The sequence below is a fragment of the Stegodyphus dumicola genome, chromosome 4 (assembly GCF_044657685.1).
Source record: "Stegodyphus dumicola isolate Sdum_Otavi_A_Nest chromosome 4, ASM4465768v1".
NCBI classification, from domain to species: domain Eukaryota; kingdom Metazoa; phylum Arthropoda; class Arachnida; order Araneae; family Eresidae; genus Stegodyphus; species Stegodyphus dumicola.
In genome coordinates this window covers 222,382,679-222,401,101 of record NC_140771.1, presented here as the reverse complement: position 1 = coordinate 222,401,101, position 18,423 = coordinate 222,382,679, and the positions used below count along the sequence as shown (strand labels likewise).

Genomic DNA, 18,423 nt, shown 5'->3' with positions numbered 1-18,423 from the left:
GCATATAAGCCAGTTTGCCTTAAAAAGTCCTCCGCGAAGGCATCCCTCCTCTTAAGCAGATAGCCCTTGTGTAATTTGCAGTACTAAAATAAACCAAGTCATACTTTAATCTTTGATTTTATTTGAATCTGGAAAAATAAAAAAACTTCATACAAACAAAGGCTGATACTTCAAAGAGGTTTTGTACCTCATTTATTAAATTTCATTTCTGTTTTCTTACTAAACACAAAATTATGTTCTTAAAAATGTTTTTCATTAAACGCGGATTTCAAATTTTGTTTTAATTATAAACTTTTAATATTTAATATATTTTTGATTTATTATATTACTAAGGATTCGATAGGTTTGGGAACCTTTACGGATTTGGATTCATGAAAATATTGGGTTCATTCTACCTCTAGTATTTTTAATTTAAAAAAGAATCTTCTATTCGAAAAGATTTTGCTAAATTCAAAAATTCATCTTCCTTTCAGTTCTCTTACTTTTTATGCAAACAATTATAGCAGCTATATTAATGAAATTAAATTAGACATCAAATATAAATGAATTTTAAAATTGGAACAATTAAAGACTTTTGAAGCCGACTAGAAACAAATCAATGAATGATTGCAAAGAACGAAACGGCTGGCTGACACAGATTTGTTTTTGCTACATATCTGTTATTACCTTCCATCTGAACGCATGCTACAAAGTGAGTTAATGTTTCTACATGTATTGCTAAGCCATTTACCAGAGCGAAGAAGCAGCTCTTCGCTGAAAATGCACACATTCTGACAAATTTCATCTTACTCAGGGTTCAACTTTGGCAGCGTGCCTTCATTTGCTGCACAGCTGCAGCGCCACCTAGCCGCGATGCGTCGCAACTCCATCCTCTTTCCTTGACTCCCGGAATAGCTGGAGAAATCGGCTACAAACAAGCAGTATCGGGATGCCTCCGCCCCCGAGACAAACGCTGCGAGCCTGCGGACAGAACACGTTCGCCCTTATTGCATTTGGTGCAAATTTCCTTTATGTTTTCTAATATGGAGGACCTGTGAGAGATCATTATAAAGAGCGGAGGACGAGCTGTTAGAGCAGTAAAGCGCGCTTAGTTTCACTGCATGCTAGCCGTATCCCCCCAGCGGTTGCCGTGACGACGAACTGACATCACCGGGATGCCGGAGATGGCACAGGATGGCTGTTGTTGCACCAGCAGCGTCGTGATTCGGGTCCATAATTCCTCAAATTGAAGCTGAATCTCAACTATTCCCGCGTGGTGTTATCGCCGGACATGTTGCGATTTGCTGTCATCCTAGTCCTGGAAGTTTTTCTAGCGACTACGGTGTTGTCTTTCGAATGCGAGTTCACGGACCAGACCTGTGGATGGAAGTGGTCCGAAGGATGGATTCTGCTCACCGCTGAGAACACATCGTCTCTGGGACAGACAGCGCCTAATGCGGACGCCGAAAAAAATGTCAAAGGTTAGTGACACAACTTTTTCCAAACGGGACCTTTTTCTGTACTTTCAAACACATTTGAGTTAGCACTTTTAAAGTCATTCCTATCTCTCAGTGGGACGAAAACAATGTAGGGTTCTTTAACATGCGGGTCTGCCACACAATAAAATAACCTAATATAGCTATTTAACCCACGAAATAAATTTTAGAAAATACTGAGACAAAATGTAACGTTTTTCATATTACTTTTCCTTCATTACCACTTAAAAATCTATGAAAATGTTTTTTGTTTACTGTTCTAGTATATCTCCTATTAAACATGATAATCTGTTGAAATTTTGTATTTTTCGAACGGTATATTCTGCTTGTATTTTGGGCATTCGTTTAGTGTCATATGAGTATTGCATAGTGATAAGACTAATATGAACATATTTTAGGTATTTTATAAGGAATTTATTCCAGTGACACCCTCAAACTTTCTGATCTTGCTTATCTATGCCATATTCAGTGCACGTAACTCCGCTATTATTAATGCATTGTCTTCAGCAACATAAAATCAGAAGTTTAAAAATAAATAAATTAAATATATTTTTAAATAGTTGTGTTATTTTTTAAATACGTTTATATTCAAAATCTACTGTATTAAGATTTTAGTTTTATATATAATTTGTGAATTGTTATAAAAGAGACACTGTACTAAATGTTGTCACCCCCCAAAAAATCTGTAGCATGCTTATAACTCATTTTAAAGTTAGTTCTTAAGGATGCGAAATTCATATTCTTTATTATTTGAAAAATGTTTCTTTTCCTTGAAACTGCAAACTTTTATGTTCATTTGATCAAAATTTTAATGAGAGGTAAATTATTTTTTTGAATTTAAATATTTGGTAAATTTAAAAAATGACACATGAGAAAGAAACTTAGTTGTTCACGTCACATAATTACTCCACAGAAAAAGAAATACTTAATTAATTCATTTTCCTTATAATTAATTTTGAGTTTTTCATGTGAAATAACCTAACCATGTGATGTATGAAACAGTTACTTTTACAGTTACTTAATTAATTCATTTTCCTTATAATTAATTTTGAGTTTTTCATGTGAAATAACCTAACCATGTGATGTATGAAACAGTTACTTTTACTTTTAGGAAGATATCTAAAAACATTTGTCACATAAGAGTTCATAACTAATTTTTCAAACAGTCTTTATTACCAGCAAGATTAATTTTACAGGCCTGAGAAATTTATAAATAATATCATAATTGGTGCATTTAAGATATTAAATCTTATTTCATAAATAAATTTCATAAATAAATCTTATTTCATAAATAAATTTATAAATAATATCATAATTGGTGCATTTAAGATATTAAATCTTATTTCATAAATAAATTTCATAAATAAATCTTATTTCATAAATAAATTTATAAATAATATCATAATTGGTGCATTTAAGATATTAAATCTTATTTCATAAATAAATTTCATAAATAAATCTTATTTCATAAATAAATTTATAAATAATATCATAATTGGTGCATTTAAGATATTAAATCTTATTTCATAAATAAATTTCATAAATAAATCTTATTTCATAAATAAATTTATAAATAATATCATAATTGGTGCATTTAAGATATTAAATCTTAATTCATAAATAAATTTCATAAATAAATCTTATTTCATAAATAAATTTATAAATAATATCATAATTGGTGCATTTAAGATATTAAATCTTATTTCATAAATAAATTTCATAAATAAATCTTATTTCATAAATAAATTTATAAATAATATCATAATTGGTGCATTTAAGATATTAAATCTTAATTCATAAATAAATTTCATAAATAAATCTTATTTCATAAATAAATTTATAAATAATATCATAATTGGTGCATTTAAGATATTAAATCTTATTTCATAAATAAATTTCATAAATAAATCTTATTTCATAAATAAATTTCATAAATAAATCTTATTTCATAAATAAATTTATAAATAATATCATAATTGGTGCATTTAAGATATTAAATCTTATTTCATAAATAAATTTCATAAATAAATCTTATTTCATAAATAAATTTATAAATAATATCATAATTGGTGCATTTAAGATATTAAATCTTATTTCATAAATAAATTTCATAAATAAATCTTATTTCATAAATAAATTTATAAATAATATCATAATTGGTGCATTTAAGATATTAAATCTTATTTCATAAATAAATTTCATAAATAAATCTTATTTCATAAATAAATTTATAAATAATATCATAATTGGTGCATTTAAGATATTAAATCTTATTTCATAAATAAATTTCATAAATAAATCTTATTTCATAAATAAATTTCATAAATAAATCTTATTTCATAAATAAATTTATAAATAATATCATAATTGGTGCATTTAAGATATTAAATCTTATTTCATAAATAAATATTACTTATATTAGGCAAAGCAATAACCTTCTGTTTGGCGCAGGTTTTGAGTAAGACTCTATTGATTTCGAGGGTAAACAAATATAGGTCCCTCTTCACCAGGGGCAAAAAAATCTGCAACTAAGGGAAAGATTTGTATCCAGAAGGAGAAAAGCAAAGGAGCAGGTAACGCAGATAGTGGTAGAAATAGTAACGAAAATTGAAATATTAAATTAAATTAAATATTAAATTAATCGAATTTTAAAAGCGTTAGAAAGGACTGAATTTGAATAAATAAGATAAATTGAAGTGAGTAAATAAATAAGATAAATATTTGTGAATGTGAAAAGTTTCAAGAAAACCCAATTGCAGTCCCAAAATTAAAAGTATGATTAAATTTCGAGCTATGATCATCTACTGAAAACCTGTTAATTTCGCCTTTTTGGACTTAAGTCTCTGAAGCGAAATTTAGTTTGGCCAATATATCTCAAACCACAGTGAAAAAATGTGTTGTAAATTGCCGAAGAACTGGAGTCATAAATGGAATCTATAAGAATCGAACCATTTTTTATATTGATAGGAGAGAAAAGACTTGAAAACTTCTACACTAACCGTGCAATTTTCTAACTGATAGAAGGTTGGAATGGTAGCATGATAAAGTTATTAATGTTATTTCTAACGGTGGAATGTCCTCTTTGAGGGCACTATGAACACCTTGTAAAGGGTTTTATCAATGACCAATGGAGAAAATCCTCGGTGAATGCAATTGATCTCAATTGAGTCCATTTGTAAACTAAGATTCTGAAGAACAAACGTTGACAGCGCGAAATATGTAATACTAAAAAGAAGCCATTTTTTTTAGCCAAGTGACATGACATAGCATGGGGACTAATCGTTGTTATGGAAAACCACACAAACATTGATGGAGTCACGAAACTGATAAATGAAAGTCTGTACTGCTCGATCCTTAAAGATTCTTAAACTTTTGACCTCAAGAGAGCTGTTAAATCAATCTCATATACACTTAACTCAGTTTACAAAGTCACTTCTCCTACTGCTAACTGTGCAAGGTTTTATGCGCTTCCTTAAGTCCACCAAATTGGAATTCCTTTTTCACTTAGGAATGGCATCCCATCTTTTGACCAAATAGTTAGTTTCTTAATTTTCTCCTTTACTTTCTAACAACATACACCCTGAAAAAAAAACTGTTTTGAAGTCGTAGATGAACTCAAAAATATTTCTCTTTTATTCTCCAGTATTTTTTAATGTTAAACCATTGTTTACTAATGTTCTAGTCGAAGGAGCACTAAAATGTCTTGAAACTAGTCTTCCAGAACTCCATTTCACACATATGGAAACTGAAGAGTTAACGCCTCTTATTAAAATCTACGGAAATTGAAGAGTTATTGTCTCTATTAAAGTCTCTTTGAGTCAAACTTGCTTTGTTTTCCGAAATGAATATCATCGCCAAACTGAAGGATTAGCTGTAGGTAATCCCCTCAGTTCGGTACTTGCTGCGATTTACATGCACTATTATGAGGTCATATTATTTGAGAAATTATCATTTCATCTCTGGATTTGCTACGCAAATGACATTTCCGCGCTTTTTGATGTAATAAAGAAGATTTATCCCAGAATTTATCTGTCATAAATTCGACTGATCTATACATCCTGCCTACGTTTGAAACTGAATCTGACAATACCCTTCCCTTCCTCGATATTCTTATAATTCTCAATGAATCTGATTTAAGAGTAACTATTTACACTACATCCTTTTCTATTTTTTGTCTCCCCATGCTGAATCATATCACCCGGCTAAGCAAAAAGTAGCTTCTTTTTACTATTCTATATTTCGCACTCTTAAAGTTTATTCCTCAAAGCCTTTGCTTGCTAATGAACTCAATTATTTGAAATCAGTTGCTATTGACCTAGGATTTTCTTCTGTGGTCATTGCTAAAGCCTTTAAAATGTTTTCATCTTGCCTTTCCAAGAAGACATTCCGTTGTTAGAAGCAGCATTAACCTTGTCGTGCTTCCATTTCTTTATTCTATCAGTTACAAAGTTTCACGGATTCCCCAGAAGTTCAATTTGTAAGTCCACATCTCGCCAGTTAATAAAATATGCGGTGCGATTCTTAAAGATTCTATTTTTGATTTTAATTCTTTTAGAATTCAAACTAAAAGAGTGTTAAAGTTTCGGATCAAGCAACACGAATCTTCTATCCAAAAAGACGAAATTAACAAATCTTCTATAGCTAATCATAGCTGGAAATTTAAGCATAATTTAAACTTGAAAATTTAAGCAATTTTTGAATCTGCAAAAACTATCCAGAAAACTTTTTTCATTGGTGAATTGTATTTTCTTGAAGCTTTCGCATTCATAAAGATTAATCTTGTTTAGTAATGGCTTTAATTCAGATTCATACCTTCCTAAATCCTTAAAAATTCTATTAATTTATTTTTCAGTTTTCGTTACTATGCATGCCGACAGATGGCTCTACCTTCTCGTTCGCTTTACTCCTTTTGGGTATAAATACAACCATGGCTTCCCCTTCTTTGCAGATTTCTTTGCTTTTGATGAAACCTGTAACTGTTTGCCCTTAAAGTCTTACCTAGATTTACCTGGCAGACTAAATTCTACGCCAACTACAAGATTGTTACTTTGCCTAATTTTATGTTTTGCTTTGGCGGGTTTCTCTTGTCTCTTGATTTCTAATTGTATTACTTATTATTATTTGATTATTAAAAATGATCAGATTTCAAAGTAATAAATTTCATTAGAAAAAGGGCTGTTGTATTTTGTAATAATATGATGAATATTTTTAAAGCTAGAAAAGTTCTCAAAATTGGAAGTAAATTTATAAATCCCATATAAAAATATGTGAGGATAAAAGCTTTACATCTCACTTTGAAATAAATATTGGATTATATTTAAAAATAGCTATCACAGAAGATTCTGAATTTAGGTGAGGCAGGGTAAGTACAGACTGACTTTTGTTGGAATTGAAACTTACAGTCTTTTATGTAAATGCTTTACGCTTTCGGTAAAAAACGCTTTGCACTGTTATTACTGTTGAATTAATATCAACTGAGATTTGAAGTTTTCTTGTAAATTTTCATTTTGATAGGATATTGTACAAAATGGCAACTACTCTGCGCTTCTCACCGAAATTGGGACAAAAGCGTAATTTAAATACATGCTTTGAAACCTTGTTTCATATGTGCAACGGACGAAGAGCAGAATTATTAACAAGTCTGTTATAAAATGCTTGGTTGATTTAGGCGAGGAAAACACATTAATTCTTGCGCGACATGTATATAGAATAACGCATATTAACTTGCAGTAGATTACAACATACTAGCAGGAGATATTTCTCTCATATTGCTGAAGTATTCAAGAGATTTTTTAACTGATATACTTTGTTCCCTGAAACTAAGATAATATTCCACGCTCTTAATATACTATTCTTTTAAGGGTAGGGTACGAACTGCGCCAAATTTGATCGAAAATCCCCGTCCCCCTCTTTTCTAATCCACGAACTGCGCGACGTTTCCTGTCCCCCATTTCTTTCCAAGAAGATTGGGTGATACAAAAAGTCGTTTATCGCCCTTAATAGGACATTCTATTGAGACTGCAAGCCTTTATTTTCGTTTATGAATATTGTAAAAATTGTGCATTAAAAAATAAATTTCTTTTATACTCATTTTAAAGTTTTATGGTGCTTAAAGGAATGATGAGCCAGATCTTTTTTATTCTCTGTAGGAATTAAAAAGTTTCCAAGTTGTAGATTTTAGTCGCTGATATATATATATATATATCAGTTTTGAATAGTAAAATTGATAGATTAATGACGTACACAAAACTGATACATAATCAACGTATCAAATATCGGATTTGTAGCTCACCTTAAATAAGTTTCTTGTCTAGATAAATATTAACAAATCTTCTTAGATAGCAGAATGGTTTTAACTTTCAGATTTACCATTTTAGGTAAACGGTTCTAATTTAATTATAAAAATTATCTTTATTAAATCTAAAAATTGGACTTCTTAAGTCCTTCTAAATTCACACTAATATTATTACAATATATTCCCGTATTAAGCTTTGTATTTTTAATCATTAAAGTTATTTAACTTTGTTACAAATTCCATATTTTAATACTAGAAACGTTTAAATATTTATTCTGTTTCCCACCTGATGTACTTTGGCATACATTTAATTTCTAATACACATTTAATTAATAAATTAATAATTATGAGAGTCAGCAGAATTTTCATAATTAACAAAAAAATAAATAAATAAATAAATAAACTCCCTTATATTCATATCCTGGGATTTTCAGTTCCCTTTTAATCCATTCCTTTTTCACATATTGTTGCACTGTACTCAAGTTTTAATGTATGTAGAATTTATATACTTTGTATTGTATTTATGCCAATTTATATTTAAATGATAATTTTTACAAATTCTTGCATCACAACTCTAGTTAACAGAAGATGTTTCTAACACCTTGGCAGAGCTTAATCTTCAGCATGCAGCTTATTTTCCAATCTAGTTTCAGGCTGAATTATTTGTAAAATTAATTACTTGAAATTATTTGTTAACAAAGATGGTCGCTAAATCACGCTAATAATATTTCTAACTGTTGTAATTTATAATGGAACGAGTTCATGTGATTTATAATATAATTCATTTATAATTTTTTCAGCAGTGTTGAAATTAATAGCAGATACTGATAATGATATACATTTAGATTGCCATTGCCTTCTTCACTCATGCTTTTATGCTACATTCCTAATATTTCACAATGGCATACAGGTAAGTTTAACTCATTCACCAAACATGTATATCTCTAATTCAGCACACTTTTGTTCTTACGTGTGCTGTATCTTCTATTTTCTTTAATATATTGTTCAGCCTAATTTCAAAAGGTCTTGTGGAAAAGTCACTAAACATTGGTAGTTCGACCCGAGTTTCCAGTCCCAGTGATCCCCCAGCTCTTTCTTTTTCGTACTTATTTACTGTATAAAAATGTAGCGTAAAAATTTCAGTTCACCGAAATAAAAATACTTTTTAAATTTATTCTTTAAAAATATTGCAAAAATTTTCACCTTAGCACATCTTTTTACAAATTCCTCTAATAAGAAAAAATAAGGAAAGAAATTAACTCAGTTTCGATGATTGATACCTCGGTGCAAATTATATGTAACATTTTTCCAAAAGCATAGAGTTTATATGGATATCAATAAATTAAGGATTATTTCTCCATCTAATTTTCTTAACATGTTTATTCCAGATTTTTTTTCACACTGTAGCGCTTAACTTTATGAGTTTTCTATAATCATTTAATTTCTCTAGCTATGGCAACTTTGCATACATTCTGACAAGTAGTTATATTTTTAACCACTGTATTTTAATTCCTGTTGACTATCAGTACATTATTCACTTGTTTCACAAGTGCAACTTTTATTTTATACGCAAATCTACGTAAAATAGCAATAAAACTTCACTTATGCGGAGCTCCTGATCGATTGCTTGTTTTAGATTGAATGAAATTAAGCTTAATGTTACTGTTAATTAGCTTGTTATTAATTTAATTGTATGTTTCTAACTAATTATATGTTCAGATATTGCCAAGTATATTACACAAACTTTTGCATTCTAATTTTTAGTTTTTGGTTAAAAAAATAAGCTTTTATTTATTGAGAGGCCTGATTGATTATATTAATTTGCAGTACTGTTTATCTAATTCTTTTCTTCTAGATAAATTTTAGAAAAACTTCTTAGCATAATAATTTAAATTTATTTACAATTTATACGTCAGTAATCCAAACGCATAGTAATGTTGTTATAATAGATTTCATGTTAAGCTTTTTTTTAAATTTAACTATTAATTTCTGCAAACATTTACATGATTGCTTTAATTAACGAAAAATATTTCTTGCACACTTTAACACACTTTGATATGGAATAATTTTTTGCACTCTATTAAATTTTCCAGTCTAGTTCAGACATCTTAACTATTATTGATGTAATGTATTAAAAATATAATTTGTATGCTTTATAATTATTTAATTTATGATATTATTATCATAAATGAAAGATGTTTGTAATGCTAATATGTATGTTTACCAATACCTTTTATTTTCTTTGGTAGCTCTCGCATTTATTACTGTTATTCAAGTAATTAGCCTGCTTGTTAGATATTTTTTACTTGTTCTTGTGATATGTAATTCTATTTATTTATTTTTCTCTTGGCTACAATTGGCTTCAAAAAGTTAAATTGTAACCCTGTAGGCAGCAGGGAAGAAGAAATTTTGATTGGCGAAGTTGGACTATAGCTCGAACCGGGGGGGGGGATTTTCATTAGCGCAGTTGGAGTACACCCCTTTTAAGAATATCATGTGGTTCCCTTACTTATTATTAAATTTATCTTTTATAATCGATAGAGTTTTTTCTACAAAACAATCTACAAGTATGGATATTAACACTGAATGCTTTTATTTAAATGATGCTTCACCATATTTTGACATTAAAATTTTGCTAGCCTACCTTTTACGCTCTTACCTATGAACTTCTGTTAGCAGCAATGTTATGATCTTTTTGTATAGTGCGGAAAAAAAATTTAAAATAAATAAATTAAAAAAAAAAAAAAAAAAAGAGGAGACAGTTCTATATCACCCGTTCTACTGAACCGATTAAAGAAATTCAACTTGCGTTTTGCATGTTTCGAAAGCGCGACTTAGAATATGTATTAGATTTATATATAGCGTTGTTCTAATATAGGTATTTTGACACAAAATACGAACTTTTCTGAAATGACATGACAATATTTTTTCCTTATTTCGATTCTAAGACTCAAATTATGCCAAACTGCCAAGTTTTGTAAAAATCGCACGAGTAGTTTTTAAAAAAATAGCTCTCAAAATTTTAGTTCTTCAATCTTAATCGAATTTGATATATATTTATTAATATCTCTTTTTTTATTAAACTTAGTTGGTTCCTTCTTCCAGAATTCGAAATTTAGGCTTAATCCAAATATAATTCGCACATTTTTTATAATTTATTTTTTAAATTTGTATTTTTAAATACTTTTTATACATTTTTCGAAAAACATTTTGTATTACAACATATAAAAGTTTTAACATCGTCTTAAAGTGGATGTATTTCTAATCTATACAATTAGAGTTTTTTATTCGAAATTTTGTAAGATATGCAGGAATTTACATATGAGAGCATGTTGAAATTTGGCATCATTTTTTGAGTGATAATAACGTCAAATGCGGTTTACGCACCTTGTTAAAATTAATTGATTAAAGCTGAAGTTTTTCAAGATATTTTTTTAACGATATGAACGATAGCTTTTTTCCCGCCCGTCTACAATGAAAAAAGGAAAAGGAAAATAGGTTGCTATAAATTAAGAAGTTCGCCAAGTAAATTATTCTTGGCGAAAACTGAGAAAAATACGCCAAGATAAATTTTTGAATTTGTCCGTAAATTTCGCACCAAATTTTGCAAACTTCAATACATAGGCATAATTTGAATCATAGAATCGAAATATGGGAAAAATCTGATTCTGTGTCACAATAACTATGTTAGAATGATGCTACATTTAAATCTCCTAAGTCGCTATGTATATCCTAAGTCACGCTTTCGAGACATTTAAAACGCAATATGAATTTCGTCAATCCGTCCAGTAGAACGGGAGCTATAGAACTGGCTTATTTTTTTTAGTTCAAAGGGGCTTTGTCCCTGAAGGACTATAGTTTTCGTTATGTGATTTTGGGTCGAATCACTTTAAACGACGTATCACTTTTCAAATTGTTGCCACCAAGTGTTAGAGTCCTGCATTATATTTGAAGAAATTAAATAATGAAAAATCTGCATAAATGTATGTATCTTTCTCGCATTGTGATAATACAAGGGTACCTAGAGTCATCCGAATTCGAATAACGTACGTCTCCACCCGAAATTTGGGATTTATGTGCATCTGGAAGCCCAAATTTTGGAATTTGGGATTTGTTTTATTATCTATTTCATATTTTGTAAAACTTGAGCGAATTTTTGATTCAAAAATTCACCTATTTCAAAGCGAGCAATGGCAATACTGTACGGGAAAAAAAAAAAAAAAAAAAAAAAAAAAAAAGACTTTTATCTCCAGCGCGCGATACTCTGTATCGGAAATTATATAAAGATATGCTCATTTTAAAATTATTTTGCGATATTGCTGTTGAACTGAATCTTATGGTTTAAGTGCGAAGAACATGATATTTAATAAATAAAGGTAACACAAAAAATGTTAAAAAGACGCCCTTTGGACGTAATTTAAAATCTGAAACCTTTTAGATTTTTTTTTCCCTGCAGTGTACGTTTTCAATGTATTTTTTCATAGTCCTGCGACGTTTCACCTATGGACTATTGTGATTTCGGTTTGTTGAAAGAGCTCTTTCTCAGCTCGACTCCGCCGATGCACTGTGAAAAACAGTGAAAGAAGAATGGAAATTTTACGAAAAGCCGTTCTGTCGTGAAAATCATGATGCAGAATTACAGTCCAGAAAAAGGGCTCTCAGGTCGAACATTTAAATGAAAATGCTCTTTTCGTTTTAAATAGTAAGTAAACAGCTTCGAATTCATTATCAAAATGTATAAACATCCTCTGTATATCCATTTGCATCGATGCATCAGTAGTTGAAGATTTCGAGGTGTTTAAATTTTGCGTATTTGTTCAGGGTAACGTAATTATGAATTTAATTGCTTTCCTGCATGTGTGTAATTGGTTGAAATGTCTCTCGATGTCCTAATCTTCCAACTAATATTTCATAAAAAATTAATATCATAATTATAATAATTTGTTTCAACACATTGCTGTTCTTTAAAACATGTCACAGATCGATTGCTTGTCGAATTTTCGTAGATTTTTTATTTGTGGTTTAATAGATTATGGCGAAGTACGCAAAGGGAGAAATGCCTTCGCAGAGTATTTTCGAAGTGTGCCTGGCAAGCATTGATGTTATACACGAGGAAAAATAAATGCACGGGGTACGTCAGAAATATGGTTACCCTTTTAAAACAAATGCTAGTGAATTTGAAACTTCATTTTTTTATTTCAAATATTTGTGACATGCCTATTCTGTATCATTTATGGGTACTTACGTATTAACGCAACCACCTTGGCACAATTTGGCGATTTTTTTAGAGATGAAAAGGGAAAAGTTACTTATCGGACGCAATATGGTGCTTTTCGCACCTGGCGAAGAAGGATTCCCCAAATATCGATATTTATTATAAATCGGTAGACATTATCAACATATTAAAAAGAAAATATAGTTCAGCAATTTAAAATATAAATTTTAATTATTAAATAAGGATTACGTGATACAATAAAAAGTAAAACATTTACATTCTTATTCAAAGTTTTTTGTAATTTTTTTTGCGCAATTCTTCTCCCGAAATATACAGCGGTCTGTTTCCACTTAAAAAAATCAGAGAGTTGAGGAGACTCGACTTCGCGCAAACTTCAGCAATAGCGGCTATGTAGGGAAATGCATTTCCTTGTTGTTCACTTCGGAGAAATTTGAGCAAAAATCTGCATTCCTGCAGAAATTTTACCGCAGTTTCTTCCATTGCTAGTAAAGCAAGTCTACTAGCTTATATTTGAAAACTAATTAAGGCGAAAAATATCATGATTTGTTTTTAAAAAGTTATATATTTTCTTCACAGCAATCTTCCAGTTTCTTCTTTGCAGCTTCCTTTTAACAAGAACCCTATACTAGTTGTTGTCTACACCGATGATATTCTTGAAGAGTACCAATTAATTGTTTTTATGGACGGAAATAAGATGAATGATAAGGCTGGCCTTGCTTTTGTTGTTTATGAAGATTAAGAAGAAACAGTTCAAAATTAGTGATGAGTGTTCTTTTTTTCAGGTTGAGTTGCTATGCTTATACTTTGTTGTGAAATGGATTCAAAATTCTTGTAGTTGTTTAAGATCATTGCGCGTTTTAATATGTATTGATTCTCTTGCTTCGCTACAATTACTACAAAAAATATGTTTCAAAAGTTTGCTGTTTAAATTCAAGTTAATTAAGAACTTGTAAGATCTTGATATATATGTTCATTTTGCTTAATTCTTGGATACTGAAAATTTTAGAAAATATCGCGATTTGTTTATGAGAACTGTTGGAACTTGGATTACAACAAAAAAGAACGCATTCGAAAATGGCGCTTTGCTTGTCTAAACGACTGTTAGGAACATGGTTGCCGGAAGAATGGTTATACGTATGGTTGATAGTTGATAATTGACGGGGGACGTGTGCACCATCCCTTTACCGTAATGGTTAATTGGCATATGCAGCACGTTCACTTCTATCTTGAGCCAGACGGGCCACACAGGCGCCTCGCACCATACACCGAAACCCAGCGACCAGGCCATCCAGGTAGCAGTCCAAAAGACCAAAGAAGCCCCCAGAAGCATGTTCACACCAACCGCCCGGGCCTAGTATTTATTGAGTCAAATTTCAACAAATACATGGCCAGACAAGGGCTCAAAAAAAAAAAAAAAAAAAAAAAAAAAAAAAAAAAAAAGATAAATAAAGGGTACATTTGTAGTTTTGACAAAGCATAAGATTACAAAGGTGCAAGTGCCAGTTTTGAATAAATACTATAATCATATAGACATAATTAAAACAAAACACATACAGATAGCGATAACAATAGAAAACCAAAGGAGTAAACACCACTACAAAACTACTACTGCTACATACTACAATGCTACAATACTACAAAACTACTACTAGAATACTTACAAACAGTACTACAAACTGATACAATGCTAAATATTACAAAACTGCTACTGCTGCTATATACTAAGCTGATAATAATGCTGATAGTATAATATCGGTGATGTAATGATCTTAATACTGATTGTAAGTTCGATACAACAGTTAGTGTACAAAGCAAGGATACAATACATGAATACATTATGCAACTATATATATACCAATACAAGGTAAAAAGGATACATTATACAACTATATACACACACACACATATATATATATATAGATAATTCAATATAAGATCAATAAGCCATATTGTTCAATACAATTGTTAATGCAAAGTTAATAAAACACTATTTATATTACTATACCAACTGACTATTTCCTATATTAGTGCAATTTTATACAAGATGACGCATATCTATACGATGCTCACAATTTAGTATATATTACACAGTACTGTGTTGCAGGGAACTTATAATTCAATTTTATACAAGATGATACATATCTATACTATGCTCACAATTTAATATATATATTATATAATACAGTATACAGTACAATATGATGTATAACTAATACGTAAGATAATGGATGCTATATCATTCAATTACAAAAGTTAATGCAAAATTAATGATACATTATTTATATTACGATACCAACTATACATTTCCTGTATTGCAGGGGACTTATAGTGCAATTTTATTATATATACGATGCTCACAACATTGCAATTTCATATAAGATGATACATATCCATATGAAGCTCACAATTTAATATATATATTATACAATACGGTTATATGATATAATATGATGTACTGCAAATATGTAAGATATGTGATACAATAGGCACATTCTGAAAATTTGGGGACTAAGGTGGTTACGTTTATACGTAAGTACCCATTCATATATCAATAGCTATGGCGCTGAACATGCAGCAGCATGTTTACATTAGCAATATGGCATTCGCTTTCGTAACCGCCCGTGGCAAAACTGGTCATTGTCCAGTGGCTTATAAGTAATTACTGCGAAGATCATTATCAGTATTACTGCTTATAAGTAACTACTGTGATCAGTCGGAATCATTCTGGCTAATAGCTGATTATTGCTCAGAATGATCGTGAGGCCACGATACTGAAAGAGACATAATTTTAATGCAGCATTATTAGATCAAGGGGAGGAAATGAGTACTTACAATTTGAAAACATCCAGAAAAGAGAAAATCGTATGAAAGAACTCGCAGCATAGCTGATGAAACCAACAACAGAAAAAAGTATTGGAATTACTCGAAAGAAAGAGCAATTTGAAGAAATGAAGTGAGTCTGATTTGATTTGTGTTGATTTTCAGTTTGAAGAATTAATTTTCAATAGCATTATCTCATTTTCTCTAGTCTAAATACTGTCATCATACAGTGCGATCAAACTCATCGCCGTATTTGCTCACTCACCGTGTAAAAGAAGAGTGACTCTGTACGGAAAATACTTTCGATTTTGTTAAATGTCTCATTCAGCTACAGTATTTGAAGTCGTAAATGTTTATTTAACATCTTAAATCACTTTCGAAACTCCAAGGCTCGTTATTTATCTTATCATTTCCTGTCTATCATTGTTAAATATTTTGTTCATTTTATAAACAAAATACTTCGACTATAATTTAGCATTTATAATCTAATACCATGTTCTTCGCAAGTAAACCATAAAATTCAGTTCAAGAGCGATATTGCAAAATAGTTTTAAAATGAGTATATCTCTAGAATTTCCGATACACAGCCTCGCGCGCTGGAGATAAAAATGTTTTTTTTTTTTCTGTACAACGTTACCAGTGCTCGCTTTGAAATCCTTGAGTTTGTTCAAAAATTCCTTAAAGTTTTACAAAATATGAAATCGATAATACAAAACAAATTTCAAATTTGGCTTCTAGATGCCCATATTCGCAGAAGGATTATGTTATTCAAAATTGTACCGCTGTTTTATCACAGTGCGAGAAACATACATGTATTTATGCAGATTCTCCTTTTCTTAAAATTTCTTTAAATATAATACACGGTGCTAATATTTGATGGCAACAATTTGAAAAGTGAAACAACGCTTGTAGTGAATCGACGCAAAATACCATAACGAAATTAATAGGCTTTCTGGGCAAATAACCCCTTTGGACTAAAAATAAAAGATTCTTTTCTCTTTCTGTTCTCATTAACTGTATTATTATCATTAACCTTTCTATCAAGATTTTAGGGTATATAAAATTTTCAGAAAGCATTATTCAGTTTTATTTATTATAAGCAAAACTGTATGAATAAAAGTATTTGTGAGTTGTTTTAAATCAACGTTTTTAATGATTTTTTGGGTGCAAGGAATAAAATACTGCAAGAATAATATAAATTAAACTTATTTAGTACTTTAAGATTAATATAAATTAAAAATAAAATAATTGAAGAATATTTCTACAATTAAAACTAATGCTTTAAAATTGCATATTTTATGAAGGTAAACAATGCTGAAAGCATCCATTTTTTGCAATGTATCATTTTAGGTTAATTTTAGAAATCTATAATTTTACAGATCAAGTTTCAATTAATTTAAATTTAGAAATTCGTTTCCTATAGAAATAAAGAGAGAGTCTGTGCAGATCAAAATATAAATTACCTTGTTCAAATAAAGTATATAATGCAAATCAGATAAACGACGAGTTTTGGGTAAACGTGCATAGCTTGAACAATTTAATGCACCCACATAAATTGATCGGCACTTTCCTTCCCTTATTTCTTATACAGTAGTCAAAAAGGTTGTCATACTGATTGTTGACATCATTACGATATGCACATTTTCTTATCCTGTTGAGCATGAATACGAACTGCTGATTAGTTCGCTAGATAACCGATAAATTAAAGATGGCTGAAAGCCTGTAACTTATCTTTAACTGGCATGAATACTGAAGTCCCGTCTCTATATTCTTAAGGCAATCGCTCAGAAGCTAGTTGATAACGCTCAAATTTAAACTGAAATTCGATATCAAACATTGCTTTAATCAAGCCCATTATCCAGACTTCAGATGCGAAGAATTTAATCAAAGTCTAAATAAGCATAATGACCCAACATTGACTAATAAAACTCTTTACTTGTCTTTAAAGTTTCCTGAAAGACAGAGGCAAATCTTAAAAGTAAAGAAGTGAGATGAACGTAAACAGAAAGCTAAACGCTCAGAGGATATACTAAACTGAAGGCATTAAATTCAATTTCAGTGCATGTGAAATTCAATTCGAACGCTTAAGTATAGTGTGAACTAGGATTTTTCAGCTATGCAGTTTGTTATTTTTTTTTTTTTTCTGAGATTTCCCTTAAATTTCATGAAGTTTTACTAATTCTCAGGACTGTAGGAATTTAGGAAACCTATTGTAAGTATGAATATATTTAAAAAGTTTTTAATAGTTTAAATAATTTTTCGGGACATTTTTATAGCTAAGATTTTATTTTCACTTTTTAAAGGGTAAAATTATAGTTGCATTTTTCTCCAATATAATAGCTTTTACTATATATCATATAGTCACTGTATGAAATTCAATTACATACAAAATGGGTCATATATATGAAGAAGTAAATATACTGTATTACTGCATATTGTACTAGGAAGCTGTGAATGATATATTCAATTTGAAACTTCATTTCCCATTTCAAATGACAGTCACGTGTGCCAGCCTGTATCATTATCCAGAGCAGCACTGAACATGCAGCTGCAGGTTGCAATTGCAACATGTTGCCGTTGCGCTTTCTTTCGCCCAG

General features: G+C 30.1%; 1 protein-coding gene across 4 annotated transcripts in view; it reads left to right on the top strand.

Annotated features, from left to right (window-relative positions):
* Positions 1-846: 846 nt before the first annotated feature.
* LOC118188535 (leukocyte tyrosine kinase receptor-like) overlaps positions 847-18,423 on the top strand; it is a 374,636-nt gene continuing 357,059 nt past the window's right edge. For all 4 annotated transcript variants that reach the window (XR_015040889.1, XR_015040890.1, XR_015040888.1 and 1 more), the window contains exon 1: positions 847-1,460. Coding sequence is in view for 1 of the 4 variants with exons in the window: in XM_035358990.2 (XP_035214881.1) it covers positions 1,271-1,460 (190 nt within the window). In the remaining 3 variants the exon portion in view is untranslated. The remainder of the gene's footprint in view (positions 1,461-18,423) is intronic.